This window comes from Caenorhabditis elegans, chromosome II, assembly GCF_000002985.6.
Source record: "Caenorhabditis elegans chromosome II".
In the NCBI taxonomy this organism is placed as follows: Eukaryota; Metazoa; Nematoda; class Chromadorea; order Rhabditida; family Rhabditidae; genus Caenorhabditis; species Caenorhabditis elegans.
In genome coordinates, this window is record NC_003280.10 from 5191437 (window position 1) to 5211438 (window position 20002).

Consider the following 20002-nt stretch of genomic DNA (forward strand, 5'->3'; position numbering starts at 1 on the left):
AAACGTTTAACATTTTTACTTACCAAAATTTTAAAATTGCAAAAAATTTCAAATTCTAGAGAACGCCGAACCTCTTTACTTTTGGAAAATCGATTGTTTTAAGAAAAACTACCCAACAATTTTAAATATTATAAGTAATATTTGAAATTTTGGAAAGTCTTATAGTTACGAATGGGCTCGTCTTTGAAAAAAAAAACTGTGGCCATTAAACACTAAAAATTCACACGAAGACATTGAAAAAAATCGAACAATGTATACAGCTTTTTGTCGTCTTTCACCTAGTCAATTGACCATGCTTTTTCACTTTTTTCCCCAATATTGGATCTGAATAAAAATGGGGAAAGATCATCAACTATTCCAAAAAAGGGTTTTCAAACAAAAAATTTATTTTAGAGAATATAGAAATAGAGAAAGAAAGAGGAAGAAATGATAAAAGAAATGATGAAACCGAACGTCTCATCGAGTGCAAATATGGGAAATAAAAGGGCTGAAATGTAGGCCGATTGGGCGCGGCCAGTGTTATCAGTGATTATGAAGTGATGCTCTACTTGCATGTATTACAATTTAAATATGATGTGTTGCACTTGATTATGTTACTTTCATAGTTCGAAACCTTTTTTTCCCTTTTTTTTAAATATTCTCTTATCAGCTCATTTATAAACTCCTGACTGTTTTACCAGGCAAAATAAAAAGCCAAAGGTGCCGATGTTTGAATCGAAAAATCACGAACAAAATTTTTGGCGAGACGAAAAAGTTGTTTAGAAAATAAAATTTGGTACGAGAAAAGTTTTTCAATAATCAAACTAGAAATTGAGGCGTCAGCCTTTCAAATTCAAATTTTGACAGGCAGTATTAGGAATCATAGACCGGATATATAAAAAGTTTTGTCGGAATATCCAAAAAATATCAAATGATTGAAAAACTATATAAAACAGTGATCAAATATTTATCAGCAGTTCCATAAAAAACGTAATTTGTAGGTACTACTCTCCATTTTCTTGAATCATAAACGGAATAAATTGTCTACAAGTTAAAACTAGAAGCTGAACCAAATTTCAATTTAAAGATGTTCAACCCCAACTTTGGTACCGTACTTCTTCTATTAATTTGCACCAGTCACTTTCTGTCATTGCTCTATATCTTGGTTCACTTCAAAAATATCAAAAATTGTTCAACAAAATCATTGTACATAGAAAAACAGTTAATGAATAAAGTAGCTTCTGACTAGTATACCGTATATTATGTGTTTAATTTAAACCTAACAAACTTAATAATAGTACAAAATGTTTGCACTTTCAAGTATAAAAAATATTATATACGAATAGAAAAAAGAACTAGAAAATCAAATAACAAAGCGAAACTTATTTCTTTTTCACTTTTTTCATTTTATGCAATATAACACAAAAAGCGGCGCGTACTACCCCCGCAAAATGGGCATTTTCTGGTGAAGGAAACGTCATATAATTTTTATTTCGATGGTTCGAAGCTCTGCAAAATCGAGTTTTGCGCTCGTTAGTTTATCGATCTTCGATTAAACTCTTTGTTTGAACTTACCTTTGAGGAATCCTGCCTTCTGAAAAGAAACGATGTGTTAAAATGGGAGATCGTACAAATAAAAGAATGAACTAATGGAACAAGTCGATGAAAAAGTATCACACATACAAATTAGTTGATTATCATTTTTTAGTATTGCAAAATGGGAACAATTGAAAAGACTTCGATCTTTTTGGCCAATTGTTATGTTAATTTGATATACAGTACACACTTCACTAGAAATTCCAGTAGTCAGGAAAACCGAAATTTGAAATATTCAATATATTGAAAAAAAAGCAATATTATAAAATTCAATTGAGAAATGATCATCCCAAACAATTTAATAAAATCTGAAAAAATCCAGAAGATACCAAAATAGTTTGGGGCAAGAATGTGCAGAAAATCTTTTTAAAAATTTTCAGTTATTCGAGTGACGCTTGTACATAAATAAAAGGTATATTCAAACGATAAAATGAAGATGAACAAAATTTTTGAAATCGAAAATTTTTTGTCTCAATCTCTTCACAATTTTCCAAATCGAAAAACGATTAAACAAATCAGTTAGACATAACTAAAACTTTGTCCGACGGATTACTGCCAGATCTAGTCGTTTACTCGTTTTTGCTATTTTATTCAGTAGGCGGAATCGAGAAGAAGGGCAACGGAAAAAGGGAATTTTTTCTGCGAGAAGCATGGTGCTATGGGCAACCGTATCTAGGCCATCTTGGTGAAAGTTGCTCCGTTTTGTTCATGCAAATGTGGGGTTGGAAATTATTTGAGAAAATTGAGAGAGGTTTCTTTATTCTTAAAAGATCTTGCACAAAATTTACCAAAATGAGAAAAAAGAGGATTAAATTTATTCGAAGGATTGTTCATAGTGTGTTGTATGTCGTATCCTTCTCATTTTCCTTCTCGAGATTTCAATCTTTTCCATGGAAACAGGCCATCGATCCGTCATCGCGATTCTCGAACGCACGAAGAAGGGAGAAAATTTGTGGAATCTTTGCCCAATATCTGAAGAAATACCTGTTTGGAGCGCGATGTTAACAAAAGGACGTTTGGCAACGTGCCAGCAAAAAATGTTTGAAAGCGTTGAAAATGCAATATTGGATGAAATTTCTAAAGTTTCAAGTGATTGCAATATTTGTATACATTGAAAAAAAATATTTCGACTAAAAACAGCTATCATTTCATGAGAAAGAAAAAATAAATAAAGTAAAGTTGAGTAAAAAGTTAGGAATAAAATAAAGTTTAATCCTGGTTACTTTCTTCGTGAAATGACCCCACGTTTCTTTGCTATAGATCAGGACAGAGATAAGAGAGGAATTTGCTATAAAATGAGCAGGTTTTGCCATAATCTTCACTGTGAGTTTTCGCATTCTACAAAGAAGTCGCCATGGCCCAATCTGTTCCACCAGGAGACATCCAAACCCAGCCGGGTACGAAGATCGTCTTTAATGCCCCGTACGACGACAAGCACACCTACCACATCAAGGTGATTAACTCCTCGGCTCGCCGTATTGGATACGGTATCAAGACCATCAATATGAAGAGACTTGGAGTTGATCCACCATGTGGAGTCCTCGACCCAAAGGAAGCTGTACTTCTGGCAGTTTCCTGTGATGCCTTTGCATTCGGACAGGAGGACACTAACAATGACCGTATCACTGTTGAGTGGACCAACACCCCGGATGGAGCTGCCAAGCAATTCCGTCGGGAATGGTTCCAAGGAGATGGTATGGTCCGCCGTAAGAACCTCCCAATCGAGTACAACCCATAGGGATTCTTGAACTTTTCCAAAACTTCAATAAAGTTTCACTGATAGCTCGTTTATTTTGTTTTACTTGTTTCCAGATTTTATGATTTTATGATATTCTTGTTTTTTTTTCGGAAGACAAGCGAGAGTATACTTTGGATTCGTCCATAGAAAATGAATTGAACTTTTCCCAAACTTTAATAAAGTCTTTCAAAATTCTTGTGGTGCATTTTCTTCACTTCTTTTATATTTTCCGAGTTTGGAAAGTTATGCAGTTGAGATATTTTCGAAATTGTAGTGAGAATGGTGTCTATCGTTTATTTTGCACAAAGAAGATGTTGTTTTCGTTCCAGTGGTTTTACCTTTTATTAAATTAGAAACTGCAGGATGTCGAGTTCCATCAAAACTCGTTTTGAAACTTTTTAAAATTTTTGAAATTTCAATTGTCATAATTGTATCAAACTATTAGGCTCAAACATACCCCACACCACATACACATACCCCGAAAATTAGTTATATTACTTACATTTTTCTTGAAAACGGTCCATCGATCCATTATCGCAATTCTCGAACGCACGAGGAAAGGAGAAAATTTGTGGAATCTTTGCCCAATATCTGAAGAAATACCTGTTCGGAGCGGGACTTTTCCAAAAGGGCTTTTGGCAGTGTGCCAACAAAAAAATCGAAAATTAATTGAGGAAAACGGTTGATTTTTAGATCGATGAGATAAAGGCAAATTTGGAAAACGTGACGTCACAACATGCATTCTTAAAAACAGTGAACTGTTTAAAAGTTCGGAAAATGGAAATGCAGGAATTTTTATCAATACATGATCTTCTTGCTATAATTAATTGTCACCATGCAATTTTCAAAAGTTTTTCGAAACAGTATTTCAAGAATCTCACACGATTTTTATGAGAACTTTTTCAAAATTGAGCCTTCTCATAAAAAAATATACTAGATTAAAAACTGACCCGTGGCCAAAAAATAATTCTGAAATTCCATGTAAACAACACGTGCAATAAAACTCCGAAAAAATTTTAATTTGCAAAAACAAAAAATTACGTGACAAAATTTTGAATTGTTTTATTTCCTGAAAGGTCAGATCGTTATCTTTTTCCGATCCCACCCTCATTAGAATTTTCTGAGAAATTATTTCTCTATTTCTGCATTAACAAAATGCCAAAATTTTCGAAAGAAGATCGAAAAAAACACAAGAAAACGCGAAAGAAGAAAGAAGCAAAAGGCAACAATCCCCATCCGAGAACGATTGCATTGAAGGATGCGGCAAGAAAACGAAAGACGAAGACACTGATCAGAGCAGAGCCACTGGAAACATCCTATGGATCATCGAAGAGACGTCGACCAAATGATTGGAAGAAAAAGATGAGGAAGAAGGAAAGAAAGAGAAGATACTTCAGACAGGATTGGTTCTGGGGAATGATAACACAGACTGAAGCTGAGGTTAGTTTATAAGCGAAGTATTCGGAATTTCGGGCGAAATAAAGTCACTATGCATACCACCTGAACCGGTGTGAGGCAGGCATGCATGCAAGAAATATTTCGAAAGGCTTGAATATTCATTTCACCGTTCTAATTTTTTTCAACCAAATAAATTCCAGGGACATCTCAAAGATTGCCGCCACGGAGAGTTTCTCGTTCGAAGTATGCTCTTCCAAGATAATCCTATAGTTGTCATCGATGTCGTCGTAGTCTCTGACAAGTCTAGAACGGTAATTTTTAAGAAACAATGTATAAATTAAACCAACTTTCGTTTCAGTTCCAACAATTTCAAGCTTCTCCAGTTGTATCGAAATGGCAGTTGGATTCGTACCCATCTCGACACAAGACATTGGTTGACCTGGTCGCTTACTACAACAGACACTTCATTGGGATGACTGGATTGAAGTTGAAAACAGCTGCAAAACAACCGGATTGGTTTCTCAAAAGCTACAATATCATGTCAGTTCTGAAAAGAATTCTGGATATTATCATTTCTGTTGAATTTTGAAAATTATCTGTGTTCAAACCGCCAATCCGTAATTGAATGAAACTCAATTTTCAGGTGCCCGAAGAACGCGGTGAACCTAGGGAGTGGTCAGTATGGATGTGTGGCAATTGGTGCATACCGACGACGTCTAGTGGCTATAAAAAAACTGACAAGTAGTGGAGAACGGTTGCTGTTGGACAGAGAAGCACTTCTGAAAGAGGCAATGTTCATGCAAAAACTACAACATCCTTACATCACAAAGATTATTGGAATTTCGATTGACAAAACGCCTCCGATGTTGCTGATCGAGTTGATGGCGTGTCCTTTGCTCGATCATCTTCAAAAATATGTAAGCCACCATGTGCTTTATTTCAATATAAAGTTTTTTCTCAGGGAAAGTACACTACAATCGGGGAGAAACTTCTCTACCTGTGGCAACTTGCAAGAGGATTAAGCTTCATGGCCAAAGAGTACGCAAATTCGAATAAAATTTAATTAGTAATTTATTTTTTAAGAAACGTTGTTCATCGAGATATCGCAGCAAGAAACGTCCTGTTCAGCCGTCATGGGATTGTAAAAGTCTCCGATCTTGGTTTGTCAGATTACGAATCGAAGCTTCAAGCGGTGAACACAAGTAAAGAACGCTTGCCCCGAGCATGGCTACCTCCAGAGAGTGTTTCAAAAACTGGCGGTAATAAATTCAACGAGAAAACCGATGTTTGGATGTTTGGAGCCACTTCTGTCGAGGTATATTCAAATTTAAACTTTCTTTAAATTTAGAAGAGCAAAGTCTTTCTCAATCTTTTCTAATTTTCTGCCGACTTCTGAGCCAAAATTGCATTTTTGGTCTGATCCTCGAATGAAAGAGTACTATTGATAAGATATTAATTTTAATATAATATTGACTTGAAAATAAATATGAATTTTTATCGGTTAAACTTTCAGGTATTCCAAAATGGACAACCACCATACCACGAACTTAAGTGGAAGGAAGCCCTACCAAGACTACAAAACTTCAAAGACGGAGACAATCTTCTGGTTTTTCCCAAATATGCTTCTTCTGAGATTCATGCGTTCTACTCTACCAAAGTGTTCAAACGTGTGAATGAGGATCGTGTGAACTTTGAAGAGATAACCAGTGTGCTCGACAACTGGTTGAATATCAAATTCCCACCACCGTCATTGGAGAAGCGTACCGTCAATATGATCCCGAATTGTCATCCACTGACCAACGCGGAGTATGAGATTTTGTACCAGAATAACATGGATTGGTTGCCAGCCGTGCGAAAAGTTAAAAGGAAGAGGGAAGAAAGGGAGAAGAGCAAGACAATAAAGAGCAGCACGAAGAAGAAGAAGAAGGCTCAAGAGGTTTTGAAAATGTTGAAGAGGAAGCTGATAAGGAAGAGAAAACGACGTCGGATTCAAATAAAGTTGCAGATGTACAGAGAGCAACGCCGGGAGCACAAGAGAAAGTTTAAGGTTGGTTTGAAACATGAATACTTTTAAAGATAATAATTGTTATTTCAGGCTCTGATTGCTTTCTATCTGATGTATCCTCAACGAGAAGTTCCGCGTCGCAAGAAAATTCGAGCTAAACATGAATATCTTGTGGATATTTACTCGAGGATTCTCATGGCAAAATGGAGAAAACAAGCACCAACCCGCAGAACACGGCTTCGTCTTCGGAGACATCGTCTGATTAACAAGAAGTCAAAGCATAAGGCATCGCGAAATGGGAAACTTGTGAGAATTAAAAAGAAGACAAAAAGAGTTAAGCGAGGCAAATTTGTTCGACCCTTGATGCCCAGGATTCCAAAGTTCGTCGCCAAGAAGAAGAAGCTGAAGAAAGTTGATGGAAAGAAGGTGCTGAAGAGGAAGGAAATCGTGCTCACGTTGAAGGTTCGGAAGGCTTCCACTGCGAAGAAGACTAAGAAAGCCATGCAAGAAAAGAAACGAAAGAGACTGAGAGCAAAGAGACGATTGAGACGGTTCATTATGCGGAAACGGTTAAAGAAGAAGTTGAGGAAGAGATATCGCGGAGCCAAACGACGTCGAAAGCGTCAAAAGTATCGCCTCCGATATCGCAAAAAGAAGTACCAGCTGAGAAAAGGAGCATTGAACATGGAGCAGAAGGAACGTATGAGGGAATTGAAAAAAAGGCGTCGAATGAAGAAACAGAAAATTGATAGATTGCATCGAAATCGAAAGATTGGACAGATTCTTCGAGAATGGAGAGTTGTTCGAAAACTTTTGATGGTCAAAAGAGCTAGGCGGACGTTGAAGAAAAAAATGAGAAAGAAGGTGAAGCAACAGATGTTGAAAAAGATGGAAGAGGCGGCAGCAAAGGAAAATGAGAAGGAAATCAGGAAGACGAAGAAGAAAAGTAAGGATAAGAAGGAAGGAAGAAAGGAAGAAAGTAAGGAAAAAGCCCATAAGAAGTCGAAGCCCAAAAAGTCCAATCGCCGTGGTCATATGAATCAGAAGAAGGCCAAGAGGACCAAGAAGCATAAACTCTGATTATTTACTCGTATAAATTTTATTGTCGAAAAATTTTTCATTCAATTTCAATGTGTTTTAGTCGGTTTCTTACATTCTCTGCACTTCTTGAAAAAATTGACTTTAACTTGTCGAATAGGTCTTGTCGCTGGCCTCGGATTTGGTTTGAGTTTTTCTGAAAAATGTTCGGTACCTGTGTATTATTTCCCCTCATTTTTAAATATAAATTTTTAAATAAAAACGTGTGGAGTTTTTGTATCTTTAGACTTAGAAAATAACCATTTATAAGCCAAAAAAAGGAAAAGGACTAACTTTTTCTAACTTTTTCATTTAACAAAACAAAACAAACAAAAAACAAAATTTTTAAAACAAAATACATTTTTTTTCGCTTGGCAAGAAACGGGAAAAAATTAGCAAAAAGTTAGGAATAAAATAAAGTTTAATCCTTGTTACTTTCTTCGTGAAATGACCCCACGTTTCTTTGCTATAGATCTAGGACAGAGATAAGAGAGGAATTTGCTATAAATTGAGCAGGTTTTGCCATAAACTTCACTGTGAGTTTTCACACTCTACAAAGAAGTCGACATGGCCCAATCCGTCCCACCAGGAGACATCCAGACCCAGCCGGGTACGAAGATCGTGTTTAATGCACCATACGATGACAAGCACACTTATCACATTAAAGTGATCAACTCATCTGCTCGCCGTATTGGATACGGTATCAAGACCACCAACATGAAGAGACTTGGAGTTGATCCACCATGTGGAGTACTCGACCCAAAGGAAGCTGTTCTTCTGGCTGTTTCCTGTGATGCCTTTGCATTCGGACAGGAGGACACTAACAATGACCGTATCACTGTTGAGTGGACCAACACCCCGGATGGAGCTGCCAAGCAATTCCGTCGGGAATGGTTCCAAGGAGATGGTATGGTCCGCCGTAAGAACCTCCCCATCGAGTACAACCCATAGGAATTATCGAACTTTTCCCAGTCTTCAATAAAGTTTCATTGATAGCTCGTTCATTTTTTTTGAGTTTTTCCAGAATAAGATTTAATGATATTCTTGTATTCTTGGTTATCCACGCCGCATGTATAGTGAGGTGCGTAACCGCGAACGTGTCGGCCGCTTCCGAACAACCACCTCTCCACACTACGTTGCACACACACCAAGCTACTCATTTCACGCTAAGCTGCGGAACCCCGAACGTGCCGGCCGCTTCAAATAACTACCTCTCGCACTTCATTTCACGCCTCACTCAGCTGGGAGCCCTAGAGTATACTATACGAGTATTTTATTGGCTCTTTTTTGCCCAGTGCAGTTGATAATCGTATTCAAAAACGCGTTTAAAACGCAAAAGTTGTAATATTTATCTTTTTGCTGGAGCATCACCGATTCCCCCGAAAGTTAGTTTATAAAATTTAACTTAAATGTATGCGTTGCAACACAACTTCAGAAGGACAACTTGGTGAACTTTTGCTGCTAACGATAAGGAATCCAGACTTAAGAAAAATTGAGATTAATTAAAAGTTCAAGAAAAAAGTTTATTCCATAGACCCCTAATAGTGAACCATTTCAGTTAAAGTTGAACTTCGCGCATCCAGAACGCGTTTTTTACAGAATTTTATTTTGATCTACAGTTGTAATGTTGTAATATTTATGTTAGAAAATATTCACTTCAACAGGCTGATCAAAAAATAATATACTGCCAAAATTTTTCTAAAATTTTTTCTTTTTTTCCTGGATTTCAGTGACCTGAAAACATAATTTTGAAACAGTAAATCAACTTTTACTTGAACAAATAACTATTATTATTCCAAAATTCCAAAACTTCAACATTCAAATGGTCCTTGCCCCTTTTTTCTCTACAACCTCTCTGACATCTCCATATCTCTTGTCTGTGTCTGGTGACCACTCTCTCTCTCTCTCTCTCTCAACATTTCCCTTTTCTCTTCTTTTCATCGTCTCTTTTCAAATTCCGTGAAGCTGTTATTTTCGTTCACTGTGTGCTTCTCTGTTTCTCTTCCATCTGATAGATTTCACATCAAATCGTGTTTGAAAATATGTTTGTAATATGTTTGCTTTTCGGAAAAAAAATTAGAAAAAAAATCGAAGGAAGAAGATCTATTTACTTTTTGAATCAAAAAATTGTAGAGCAATCGTGTGAGCTTAACATATTTTCCAAATAATTTTCGGGCCACCTGCTTCATGGTCACCTGATACTTTTTTGCTCTTTTTCATCTTTTTTCTAACAAACACTTTTTTGTTATTCATTTTCACACATTCTAACAATTGTTTGCAACATTTTAATCAAATGTGTTTGCTGCAAATGATGATTTTATTATTTCTCTGCTATTTTTCCAATTCCACAGAGACATGACAAGGAAAAATTATTTTCTAACTAAAAAAACAACGCATTTTCTTCGACAACGTCTTCTTGTCAAGAAGAAGATTTTTCAAAAAGATAAAGTAAATGAGAAAATCGGATAAAATTGTTTTTGTTCTCATCACTTATCGCTTTCTCATACTATTCGTCGTTCTGCCGGGGATTGAGTCGGATTCAGTTGTCGCTATGAAAGTGTTTCCTTTTGAGTTTGAACATTTTTTATTTAGTTACTTATCGAATTTTCTAGAAATTTAGAACACCTTGCAAGATAATTCAAAAATGGTAGACACTTCTTGAACTTTTCAAATTTTTGTAATCTCTCAATAAGTCTCTAGAATTTATTGAACTTATCTTAGTCGCCATCATTCTTCAGACTGATACATTTCCATCACATGTCCATCTCCCTTCCAATTAAACAACCATAAAAGCTGTGAAAATGGTAAAAGTATCATTGTGTCAACTGATAACAGTCTCTGCCGTTTTCATCGCTACCTATTATAATAGATTGTCTTGTTTCAAAGTGTCTAGAACCTCCTCCCGTCCATAATCCCCATCCAAAATGCGCACGCGAGAATGCAATGTTGTTATCAGTTATCCATAAAAAATTTATCAATTCTGAAAATGGGAGTGAAGAAGAGAGAGAGAGTGTGAGTGACAGGAGAAAGATAAATATAAGAAATGATGCGGCCGATGGGCTCACGCGAGCTGGATGCTAAAAGCCGATTAGGCGAGTGAGGCGTGCAGTAGACTTGGCTATTTTATCAATATCAGTTACTTCGTTTTTTTCTGAAGTTTTGGTTTTTTTATCTGAAACTTAAAAGGCTTTGGTTTCACTTTTTTGCTACATTGTCTTTTGTGAAATTCCAGATTTAGGATGCTGCAAGCCTAAAAATGTCTGCCACTGTTTGCAAAATGACCTCCGCTCGCCTCGTGCCTACTCTTGTGCTTTTTTATTTTGAATTCATAACAGAACTTTCAACAAATCAATTGAAAGCGGTAGGCAGGTACCTACGCCTAAAGAGGAACCCTATTTTATTTAATGGCACACAGTAGGAAGGACAACTGAAACTTTCAAGCAACTCGTTTAAAAATATTTAAACTTTAAATTTTTTCAGAGAAACGTTCTCAAAATCACTTTTCAACTTTCCTCATTTTCCCTATAGACAAAATGTAGAAAAATGTGTTGGACGTATTTTGTCCGTTTAAATTATTTTAATAAAATCAAAGAGAGCCGAGATATAAGCAGTCAAAGTGGGGCAAGGGAGGGGATGTATGTAAATACATATAATAGGTAAAATACTGTACTTTTTCATTGATTTTCGAATGAAAAAGTAACTATATCTGTTGAACAAACATTTTCTTTTTGGACAAAATCAAACGAAGATTGTAATAAATAACGGTGATAGCCAAAGATATTCGTAAACAAAAAGGCAGTCAATGCCCAATCATCATCTCCACTCTGTTTTCAGGAGCACGTGATCCATTGAACTTTTTGTTTTCGTTATTTTTCGAAAAAAAAAATATTTCGTAAGTAAGTCCGCCAGTCTGGTGCCAGTTTTCATTCTAATCTTTTATGTACATTTTTATGATCATTCTCCGTCTCTCTGGAGCTCCATATAGTTCATGATAACAGTTCAATCAGTTGGCTTTGTCTTCTCTTTATCATTCTGTGCACTTGCAACCTTAAACTTTTTTGTATAGTTTTATTTTATTTTATTTTATTATAGGAAGAATGCCGAAGGACACTAACGGTGTCCACTTCTTCAATCCAGCAGCAGATAATAGTGACGAAGAGACTACGGCAGCTTCTCCAAGTTCTGATGTAAGCCTTCTAAAAATTGATGCTGTAAAAACCTTAAAATTTCTAGGTTGCCCGTCCAAATCCACTCGATAGTGCTCGCGAGTATGGAATGAGTTAGTTTTTTATTTAATTTAAAATAATCAAAGTTTAAATTTTCGTCAACCGTGAACTTCCTGAGGAAACTTTTGAAACGTGGAAAAGTTTATAAAAAAGGGATAATCGATAAAATTAAATTATTTTCGTATTGTGTCATCGTAGTGTCTACAATCTTCAAATAGTGGTTAAACTGAGGAAACATTATGGGATCGAAACATTCAACGGTGAAAAAACAGGTTTAGTTTTACTAGGGCTTTCGTGTAGGCTCAAAATGCCTACCTGCCTGGTTGCCTGCTTATTCTACTACCAGGGTACACGAAGCTCTTTAGGCAGGCAGGCACGAGACAGGCCTCAGGAACTGAAGTTTTGTCTATTTCAGAATCAAAGTCCTGAAGCCCCTGTAAAAACTGTTTCTAAAAAGCCGGTAGTTAGCGAGCAACCAAAAAGTGTTAATGAAGCAAATGTTGAGCCAGGGAAAAGAGAGTTGGTAAGAGTTTGAGAATGTCAACGTTCTTCATTGGCCAGCGATTTTAGAAACGAGTTTCAACGGATCCTCCGAACATTCAACCGACTATCATTAAATCTCCGGATGATGATCCAGTTTTTCATGTTAATCTTTCAAAAGTTGGATCCACCGACACTATTGTCGGCCCAAACCAGGCGAGAAAAGCCCGATCATTTAACATGACAGAAATCGATTTCTCGATTACTGGTGTGTCCAGCTCGTTTGCTCCAGTTCCTGGTTGGAATAATGAGAAAAACAATTCAAAGTGAGATTGGCTCTTAATAATTCTCGTTTTTGATATATTAATTAATTAGGGAGAAAATTGACGTTCCGCCAGACTGTAAGCATCCGCCAGATTCGCCGAGTCCAAAGAGAAAAGCAAAGAAACAAAAGTCTGATGAAGATTCTGAGCCACCAAAAGGATATTATGAGGCGAAGAAACAAAAGTGAGAGTGAGAGACTGAACATCTAAGTTGAAATAAAATTTTAGTGAAGACGCAGAGAGGAAACGGTCCCGCATTTCAGCAAATATCAGTACGAAAGAAGATAAAAGCAATGGTTCAAAGAGTGAGATTTTTGAAGATTCGCATACTTTAGTCTATCGATTATCCCGGTTTATAAACTACCACTTAAATATTTGAATAACTTTTCGTGCAATGAATCAAACGTTTAGATAACTTGCCACCTGATATTACTGAAGCTCAAATTGGTAAGGCAAATGTTGTTTTGTGATTTGTATTGTTTACTGGATTATACATCAACTTAACTTTTACATCGAACATTTATTTCAGAAACCGTCGACAGTGAACTATTCGACTCGGGACCATTCAAGAAAAACTTTGCGGTACATTCAACAATAAAACCAATAATTTTTTAATGTCTAAATTTAAGTTCGGAAATGCAGACCACTCGACAGCTTCACCATTCGAAATCTCAACCACTCCGATTGAAGTTAACGAATCTCGTGCTCACAAAACTATTGAGATCTCGAACCGGTGAGTTTCATAGATTTTTAAGAATAACAGTTCTGAAGTACAATTCAGTGAGAAGGGCGCAAAATCAAGACGATGGTCTTGCCTGTGAGTTTGAGAAAAAAGCGTCGTGAAACTGTTCAATGTTTCCTCGTATTCTATCATTTTCTACTAATATTTATTCTTCATAGAAATATTACTAATTTTTGTAATTATGTATTTTTATGTGTGTTTCTCAAGCCTTCTACGTAAAAAATACCTATCTCCTTGCCTGCAGGGATACGGGGCTAACGGGTCTCACGGACAGATAGGTAGTTTTGTTCAAGCAGGCTTACAAAAACAGCATCATGAAAATATAGGAAGTTTATGGACATACGTTGACATGTATTTCCTTGTGTTTCCTGTGAAAGTTCTAACCCATAACTCTAATCATTCCCCGTTGTGCATGTGTTAACATTGTGTGTTGTCTTTTGCAGTGATAAGCCCGCACCGACCACCGGAGAAAAACCTGCCAAAAAGAAAGTGGAAGTTGCAAAGGATCAGAAAAATCGACGAATGACCGTGGCTCATGTCAATATGGGAATAGCCAATAAAGGATCAACTGCAGTGGTTGGAGATGACTTTTGGTCGCCTCAAAATTCGGAGAAAAAAGCTTTAAAGCACAGGTTAAGAGCTTTCCTTGCATGTTTTGCACTTTGTTGTTGCTCAGAGAGTACAATTAACATCTGTTTACAGTAACCCAATATTTTTAAAATTCGTAGGGCAGCCGCATATTTTTTTTGTATTTTGAAAGAAGGGATTAACTGCTTCTAGCACACAAGCCACAATAGATCTCTTCTCCCCATTTTCACCTACCAGGAAATGAGGATGCTTCTCCCCATTCGTTTTTTTAACTGCTTATGGGAAAATGGTGAAGCAGAAAAAATGACGAGACAAAATGTTCACTTGATTCAATGATACCAGAGTCCATTTGACGTTCGTTCTGGAAATCTGATTTTACGCTTGATTTATAATTGACTACGTGATATTTCCACCCAAAAAAAATCAGTTGAGGCTCAGTAAATTTTTTGACATAAGTATATAAAAACAACTTTACGGTTTCAAAAGGCTTCCCATCCACTTGCTTTTTTCTTTCAATTTAAGTCATCCGACCAGGTGTCTCATTCAAGGCTTCTCCTTATCGATGACATATAATCCGCTCGCCCGGAAGAAGAAGGCGATAATATGGATATTTAACCGCTAAATTGCATTTATCTCTTTATCGCTGATGAGCCACGCACCGCGTAATGTAGTTGTTTGTTGCTCTGCGCTTTAACATTTGAGACCTCTATTTGTTTTCTTGAATTTTTAAGTACAAAAAATTTAAGTTAAAATATTACCAGGGGCAGACGATAAATGTCGTTTGATATTGATTTGCATGTAATATGGGCAAAAGTACAGTAAGTCGAAGCGATATATTGTACATTGTGTGTTCAGTTTTGTGTCGTAATGTCTATGATTACCCAGTTCAATAGCCTTGATGAATGGCATAAATATTTCAGAAAGATTAATTGATTTCCAGATTATTCAATAAACTTTTAATGTTTCATGACAAATCTTTCCATTTTCAGAGCACGCCTGGAATCTCAAAACGACGGATGTCTGTCTCCATCATCACTGAAATCGGTGCTCGACGAGATTCAAACGGAGCCAAGATGCAAGTCACCACAGCATATTGATCTGCACACTTTCAGGTAATTTCAAAACAAGTTCTCAAAATTTCTGCGAACTCAATTAAACGTTTTCAGAGATGCTGTTGATGTGAACTACCAACGGATGGCTATCACTGGAGAAGAACTCAGTGGAGTACCTCTGGAGGATCTCAAAACCGCTTCCGGACATCTCATCGAGGCTCTTCATCTCCGCTCGAAGTACATGGAACGTATTGGAAATCAGTTCCCATCAACGACTCGCAACTTCCTCAGTGGACATTACCCGGCGAACTTGCCAAAGCATCGTGTCAAGAATACGGAAACAAGTGAGTAACAACCATCTATCTCGGTTTCCAATTTCTAACTTTTTATTTCAGTTAGACAATTATGTAAGTATCAAGTTCTGGGGTATGACACTTGAATTGAATGATTCATAAAGTTTCAGTAATAGTAAGCTGCACTTTTGCACCAACTTTGAGGTTGAGATTCACACAAAAAGTAAACTTCTAATTGTGAACTATTTGTCTATCTATATCTTCCTCTATATAGGGGTCTCGGAAAAGCAACAAAAAATTACATTTTTATCAGTAGGCAGACGGGAGGCAGCTGTATGCCTACACAAAAGTTGTACTAGATTCCATTATGTTATTTTAGCCCAAGTTCTATTCCATCCGCCCAGCGTGCCGGATTTGGAGGGTAAGAGTTTTTTGAGTGTGATGATCCGAAATTTAATGTTTTGGTTTTTTACATCTCCTGTCTAAACCGATAACAGTTACTCTCAATAAGACTAGATTACCAAACAACAACAACAACCTACAGTCATCCATCGAGTGATTCAAATATTGTCTACTAATAGTTGTTTTCCTTTTACATTCAAACAGCGTTTCTGATTTTTGTTTGGTTTCTCACTCTTTATGTCCTTTTGACATCTTCTACTTCTACCAATTATAATATCATGTTGTGTCAAATAGAAACTGATTCTTCTAGTTTTACCAGACTAATTTTCAGCCGTCCAGACATCATTCAATCCACCAGATCCGCCAAAGGATCATTGGGGAAAAAATGATCCGCTGCCAAAGTATGAGAAAATCTATCATTTGAGACGTAATCGTGGAGTGGTAAGCCTTTAAGAGTTTTCTGAAAGGAATTTAATAATTTATTTTCAGACTGAAATTTGCAATGACGATGGCTCAATTGATCAGCAATTCAAAAATGTTAATGTGACGAAGGAGGAGTTCTTAAATGACACTGAAAAGCTGACAGCAATGATTGTTGATGGTCCACTGTTAGTTTAATATTTCGGTTTTTTTGTTCATTAATTATTTTTTCAGTAAATCATTCTGCTTCCGTCGACTTTCCTACCTTGAAAACAAGTTTCAACTTCATGTTCTTCTCAACGAACTTCGTGAGCTTCATGAGCAGAAGGGGGTGTCGCATCGAGACTTCTATAACATCAGAAAGGTAGACACTCACATCCACGCCGCATCATCAATGAATCAGAAACATTTGCTCCGTTTCATCAAGAAGAAGATAAAGACTGAAGCTGACACGGTTGTTCTGAATAACAATGGAACAAAGGTTACAATGAAGGAAGTATTCAAGAAGATGGGAATTGATGCCTACGATTTGTCAGTTGATATGCTTGATGTTCATGCTGATCGTAATACATTCCATCGTTTCGATAAGTTCAACACAAAGTATAATCCAGTTGGAGAATCTACTCTCCGCGAGATTTTCATCAAAACTGACAATTATGTCGGTGGAAAATACTTTGCCGATTTGCTCAAGGAGGTGTTGTCGGACCTCGAGGATAGCAAGTATCAGCACGCGGAGCCAAGATTGTCGATTTACGGAAGGAGCAAGAACGAATGGGACAACCTTGCGAAATGGGCGCTCACACATGATGTATGGAGCCCGAACGCTAGATGGCTCGTTCAGATTCCTCGACTCTAGTGAGTTGAATAAAAAGTAGCATAAAATATTTGAATTCAAAATTTTCAGCGACGTCTATCGTGCAAAGAATATGGTAAAGAATTTTGACGATATGCTTGATAACCTGTTCACCCCGTTATTCGAAGTCACCAACGATCCATCGTCTCATCCAGAGCTTCATCTCTTCCTTCAGCAAATTTCCGGAATTGATTCAGTTGATGATGAGAGCAAGCATGAATTTGTTAATGTAAGTTACTTATTACAACAGTTTTTATAATCTCCTAATAATGTGTGTTTTTGCACAGCGCATTTCTTGTCATTACATGTCATGTTTTCAGTTCGATCGTTCAACACCTTGCCCACCAGAGTACACTGACTTGGAGAATCCACCATACAACTATTATCTCTTCTACATGTACCGCAACATTTGCGCCTTGAATGCATTCCGCCGTGCTCGTGGACTCAACACCTTTGCACTTCGTCCACATTGTGGAGAGGCTGGCCACGTTTCGCATCTGCTCACCGGATACCTGACCAGTGAAAGTATTGCTCACGGAATTCTTCTCCGCAAGGTGCCAGTTCTTCAGTATTTGTATTATTTGACGCAAATTGGAATCGCCATGTCACCACTGTCCAACAATTCGTTGTTCATCAGTTACCAGCGGAATCCTTTGCCAGAATATCTGCAAAAAGGACTGAATGTCTCTCTGTCCACTGATGATCCACTCCAGTTCCACTACACCAAGGAAGCATTGATGGAAGAATTCTCGATTGCTGCTCAAGTTTGGAAGCTCAGCTCATGTGATATGTGTGAGCTCGCGAGAAATAGTGTCATGCAGAGTGGATTTGAAGATAAGGTATGAGTAGAAAAAACACAAATTTCAACTTTTATTCAATCAATCTTGTATTTTCAGGTCAAAATTCACTGGCTCGGACCAAATTACAAAGAAGAAGGAGTTCTTGGCAACGATATCCACCGTACCAATGTTCCAGATATTCGTGTCAGCTTCCGTCACGAGGCTCTGGTTGATGAGCTTTACAACCTCTTCCGTGTACAAAATACTCTCAAACAGTAGTTTTCTCACACCAATTCATCCACATTTCCGTAATCTATTTCATGTCTTTTTCCACCATTTCCCTACCACGTTCTTCTTCCTGTCGTATAGCACTTAAATTAACTCGGTGAAATAAAGTTTGTTGAAAATTCAATTATTAGCAATAAAAGCAACAAAATGTACATAGAAACGGGAATTGGGGATATTCTTGATAGTTAACCAATTCCGATTCCCCATCCATGAGAGATTCCGATTCCGCCGATTGGTGTAGAGATTCCGAGTCCGCTTCCACCGCCAATATTCACGAGACTTCCGATTAGACCACCGCCATAACCTACAAATTGAAAATTGGAAAATTTATTGAAAATTTTTAGGCACTTACCGTAACCTCCACCGTATCCTCCGCCATAGCCTCCACCATAACCACTGTAGCCACCATAGGATGGATAATAAGAGTTACCATATCCACTGTATGGTCCATATCTACCGTACCCATCACCGTATCGACTATAACCATATCGAGGGGCTTCATGATAATGATAATGATAATCAGGTCCACTATCTGCTCTCTCTTCATCCATTCTATCACGATATCTCTCCCGCAACCTGTAACCTTTCCTGTAATCAATTTATTTAAAAGAAAAGAAAATAGTACTCACATTGCGGCAGCTTTTGTTCTTAAATATTGACGCCTTCGTTTTCTCCATAAATAGTATTCTAGATCTTTCTCGTCAATTTCATCATCTACCCAATCAGAACGGCGGCTCGCCTGAAACACAAATTTTTGAAAGAATTTCACTTGTATGATTTGAAAAAAAATGTTGGTATTAAAAATTTCACAAATATTTTCCAAAATAGTTAGTAACATACCTTGAAGTTTCCGCTATCAGTTGGCTCTTCAGTTCTCTCCTTTTCCAGCTCATCTCTATAGTCTCTCACTGAATAAGGACGATCGCAAGTTGACATTTCTGGGTGCGCCCGGCAAAGCTCATCTGAAATTTCTAAAATATTAATGATCAGATAGTTTTCAAAAACTCACTGTGAAAAGCTTTACGTGCACGAAAATCATCTAGAACAGAAGCTTGTGCACTTTCAATAATTGCTGATAAAAGTACAGGTATTAGTAGAAATATCATAATTTTTATTTTATAAGACAATACGGAAACACCTGATAGTTCTTATTGTGTGCCGGTAAAAAAATTTGATAAAAACAGTCGATATGTGTTTTTTTGGAAAACAAGATTTCCTGGGCACACACGGGCTACACAAAATTGGGTGAGAAAAAAAGAAGCAAAGAGTAAACTGATTGAAGAATTTATCAAGTGGAGACTTTGGAGCGGTCAACTGACCGGTTTGACGAATTTCAAACCTTACTGTCCTTGAACTATTTGATGATAGAAAATCGAGAAAAATGGGGGTCTACCTGGAAAATTGGGTGGAAAAATATAGACTAAAATTAAATGATGATGTGATGAGAAAAAAATTGAAAAAAAAACACATTCAGCTAACACTGATGTGTGTTTTGAACCCATCTAACAATTGAATACCGTCTCCAAATTTTTCGAATATGGAAACGTTTATTGAAAAAAAAAACTGCATAATTAAAACGAGTCCTCTCAGCAACTCAAAAATTAGAATGCGTCTTTTGTGATGTACATCAACAGTTTTACCATGAAATAAATTAATCTCTTCATAAAACAATAGATCAGAAGATGCACGCCTCGAAACATTCAGAATGCTTTTTAATGATGCCGAACACCATTTAGTCTTGGAAAATGACATTTTCAAAGGAA

At 36.9% G+C, this 20002-nt stretch overlaps 5 protein-coding genes across 8 annotated transcripts; 4 read left to right on the forward strand and 1 right to left on the reverse strand.

The window, feature by feature from the left end:
• Positions 1–2929: 2929 nt before the first annotated feature.
• Positions 2930–3313, forward strand: msp-49 (Major sperm protein 49; the record flags this gene model as incomplete). Its single annotated transcript, NM_001381414.1, has 1 exon — positions 2930–3313. One exon carries the CDS (start codon positions 2930–2932, stop codon positions 3311–3313), a length of 384 nt encoding a protein of 127 aa, NP_001367576.1.
• Positions 3314–4367: 1054 nt separating this feature from the next.
• C34F11.5 (Tyrosine-protein kinase) lies at positions 4368–7828 on the forward strand. Its single transcript, NM_062570.2, has 8 exons — positions 4368–4753; positions 4912–5022; positions 5070–5251; positions 5355–5628; positions 5673–5749; positions 5795–6026; positions 6225–6758; positions 6807–7828. Exons 1-8 carry the CDS (start codon positions 4469–4471, stop codon positions 7794–7796), a joined length of 2685 nt encoding a protein of 894 aa, NP_494971.1. The 5' UTR covers positions 4368–4468; the 3' UTR covers positions 7797–7828.
• Positions 7829–8360: 532 nt separating this feature from the next.
• Positions 8361–8744, forward strand: msp-50 (Major sperm protein 19/31/40/45/50/51/53/59/61/65/81/113/142; the record flags this gene model as incomplete). Its single annotated transcript, NM_062571.10, has 1 exon — positions 8361–8744. One exon carries the CDS (start codon positions 8361–8363, stop codon positions 8742–8744), a length of 384 nt encoding a protein of 127 aa, NP_494972.1.
• Positions 8745–11885: 3141 nt separating this feature from the next.
• On the forward strand, positions 11886–18365 carry ampd-1 (AMP deaminase; the record flags this gene model as incomplete). 4 transcript variants are annotated; one of them, NM_001356832.3, is made up of 16 exons in its annotated part: positions 12259–12291; positions 12435–12542; positions 12590–12825; positions 12875–13006; positions 13051–13127; positions 13352–13404; positions 13452–13555; positions 15142–15264; positions 15319–15548; positions 15877–15918; positions 16231–16340; positions 16389–16507; positions 16554–17174; positions 17224–17401; positions 17493–18011; positions 18069–18230. In NM_001356832.3, 16 exons carry the CDS (start codon positions 12259–12261, stop codon positions 18228–18230), a joined length of 2847 nt encoding a protein of 948 aa, NP_001343751.1. The 4 variants fall into 4 exon arrangements, with proteins under 4 accessions (NP_001040752.2, NP_494974.3, NP_494973.3 ...); NM_062572.7 differs by lacking the exons at positions 12259–12291; positions 12435–12542; positions 12590–12825; positions 12875–13006; positions 13051–13127 and adding exons at positions 11891–11980; positions 12027–12072; positions 13234–13269; positions 13604–13639 and having other exon boundaries at positions 18069–18363; NM_001047287.5 differs by lacking the exons at positions 12259–12291; positions 12435–12542; positions 12590–12825; ... (1 more) ...; positions 13051–13127; positions 15877–15918 and adding exons at positions 11886–11980; positions 12027–12072; positions 14008–14196 and having other exon boundaries at positions 18069–18363.
• Positions 18344–19528, reverse strand: C34F11.8 (Glycine-rich protein). The gene is made up of 5 exons (NM_062574.8): positions 19249–19528; positions 19080–19201; positions 18869–18978; positions 18592–18815; positions 18344–18543 (listed from the first exon to the last, which is right to left on the reverse strand). The coding sequence occupies exons 1-5, from the start codon at positions 19343–19345 to the stop codon at positions 18425–18427; spliced, it is 672 nt and encodes a 223-aa protein (NP_494975.2). The 5' UTR covers positions 19346–19528; the 3' UTR covers positions 18344–18424.
• Between the last annotated feature and the right edge of the window lie 474 nt (positions 19529–20002).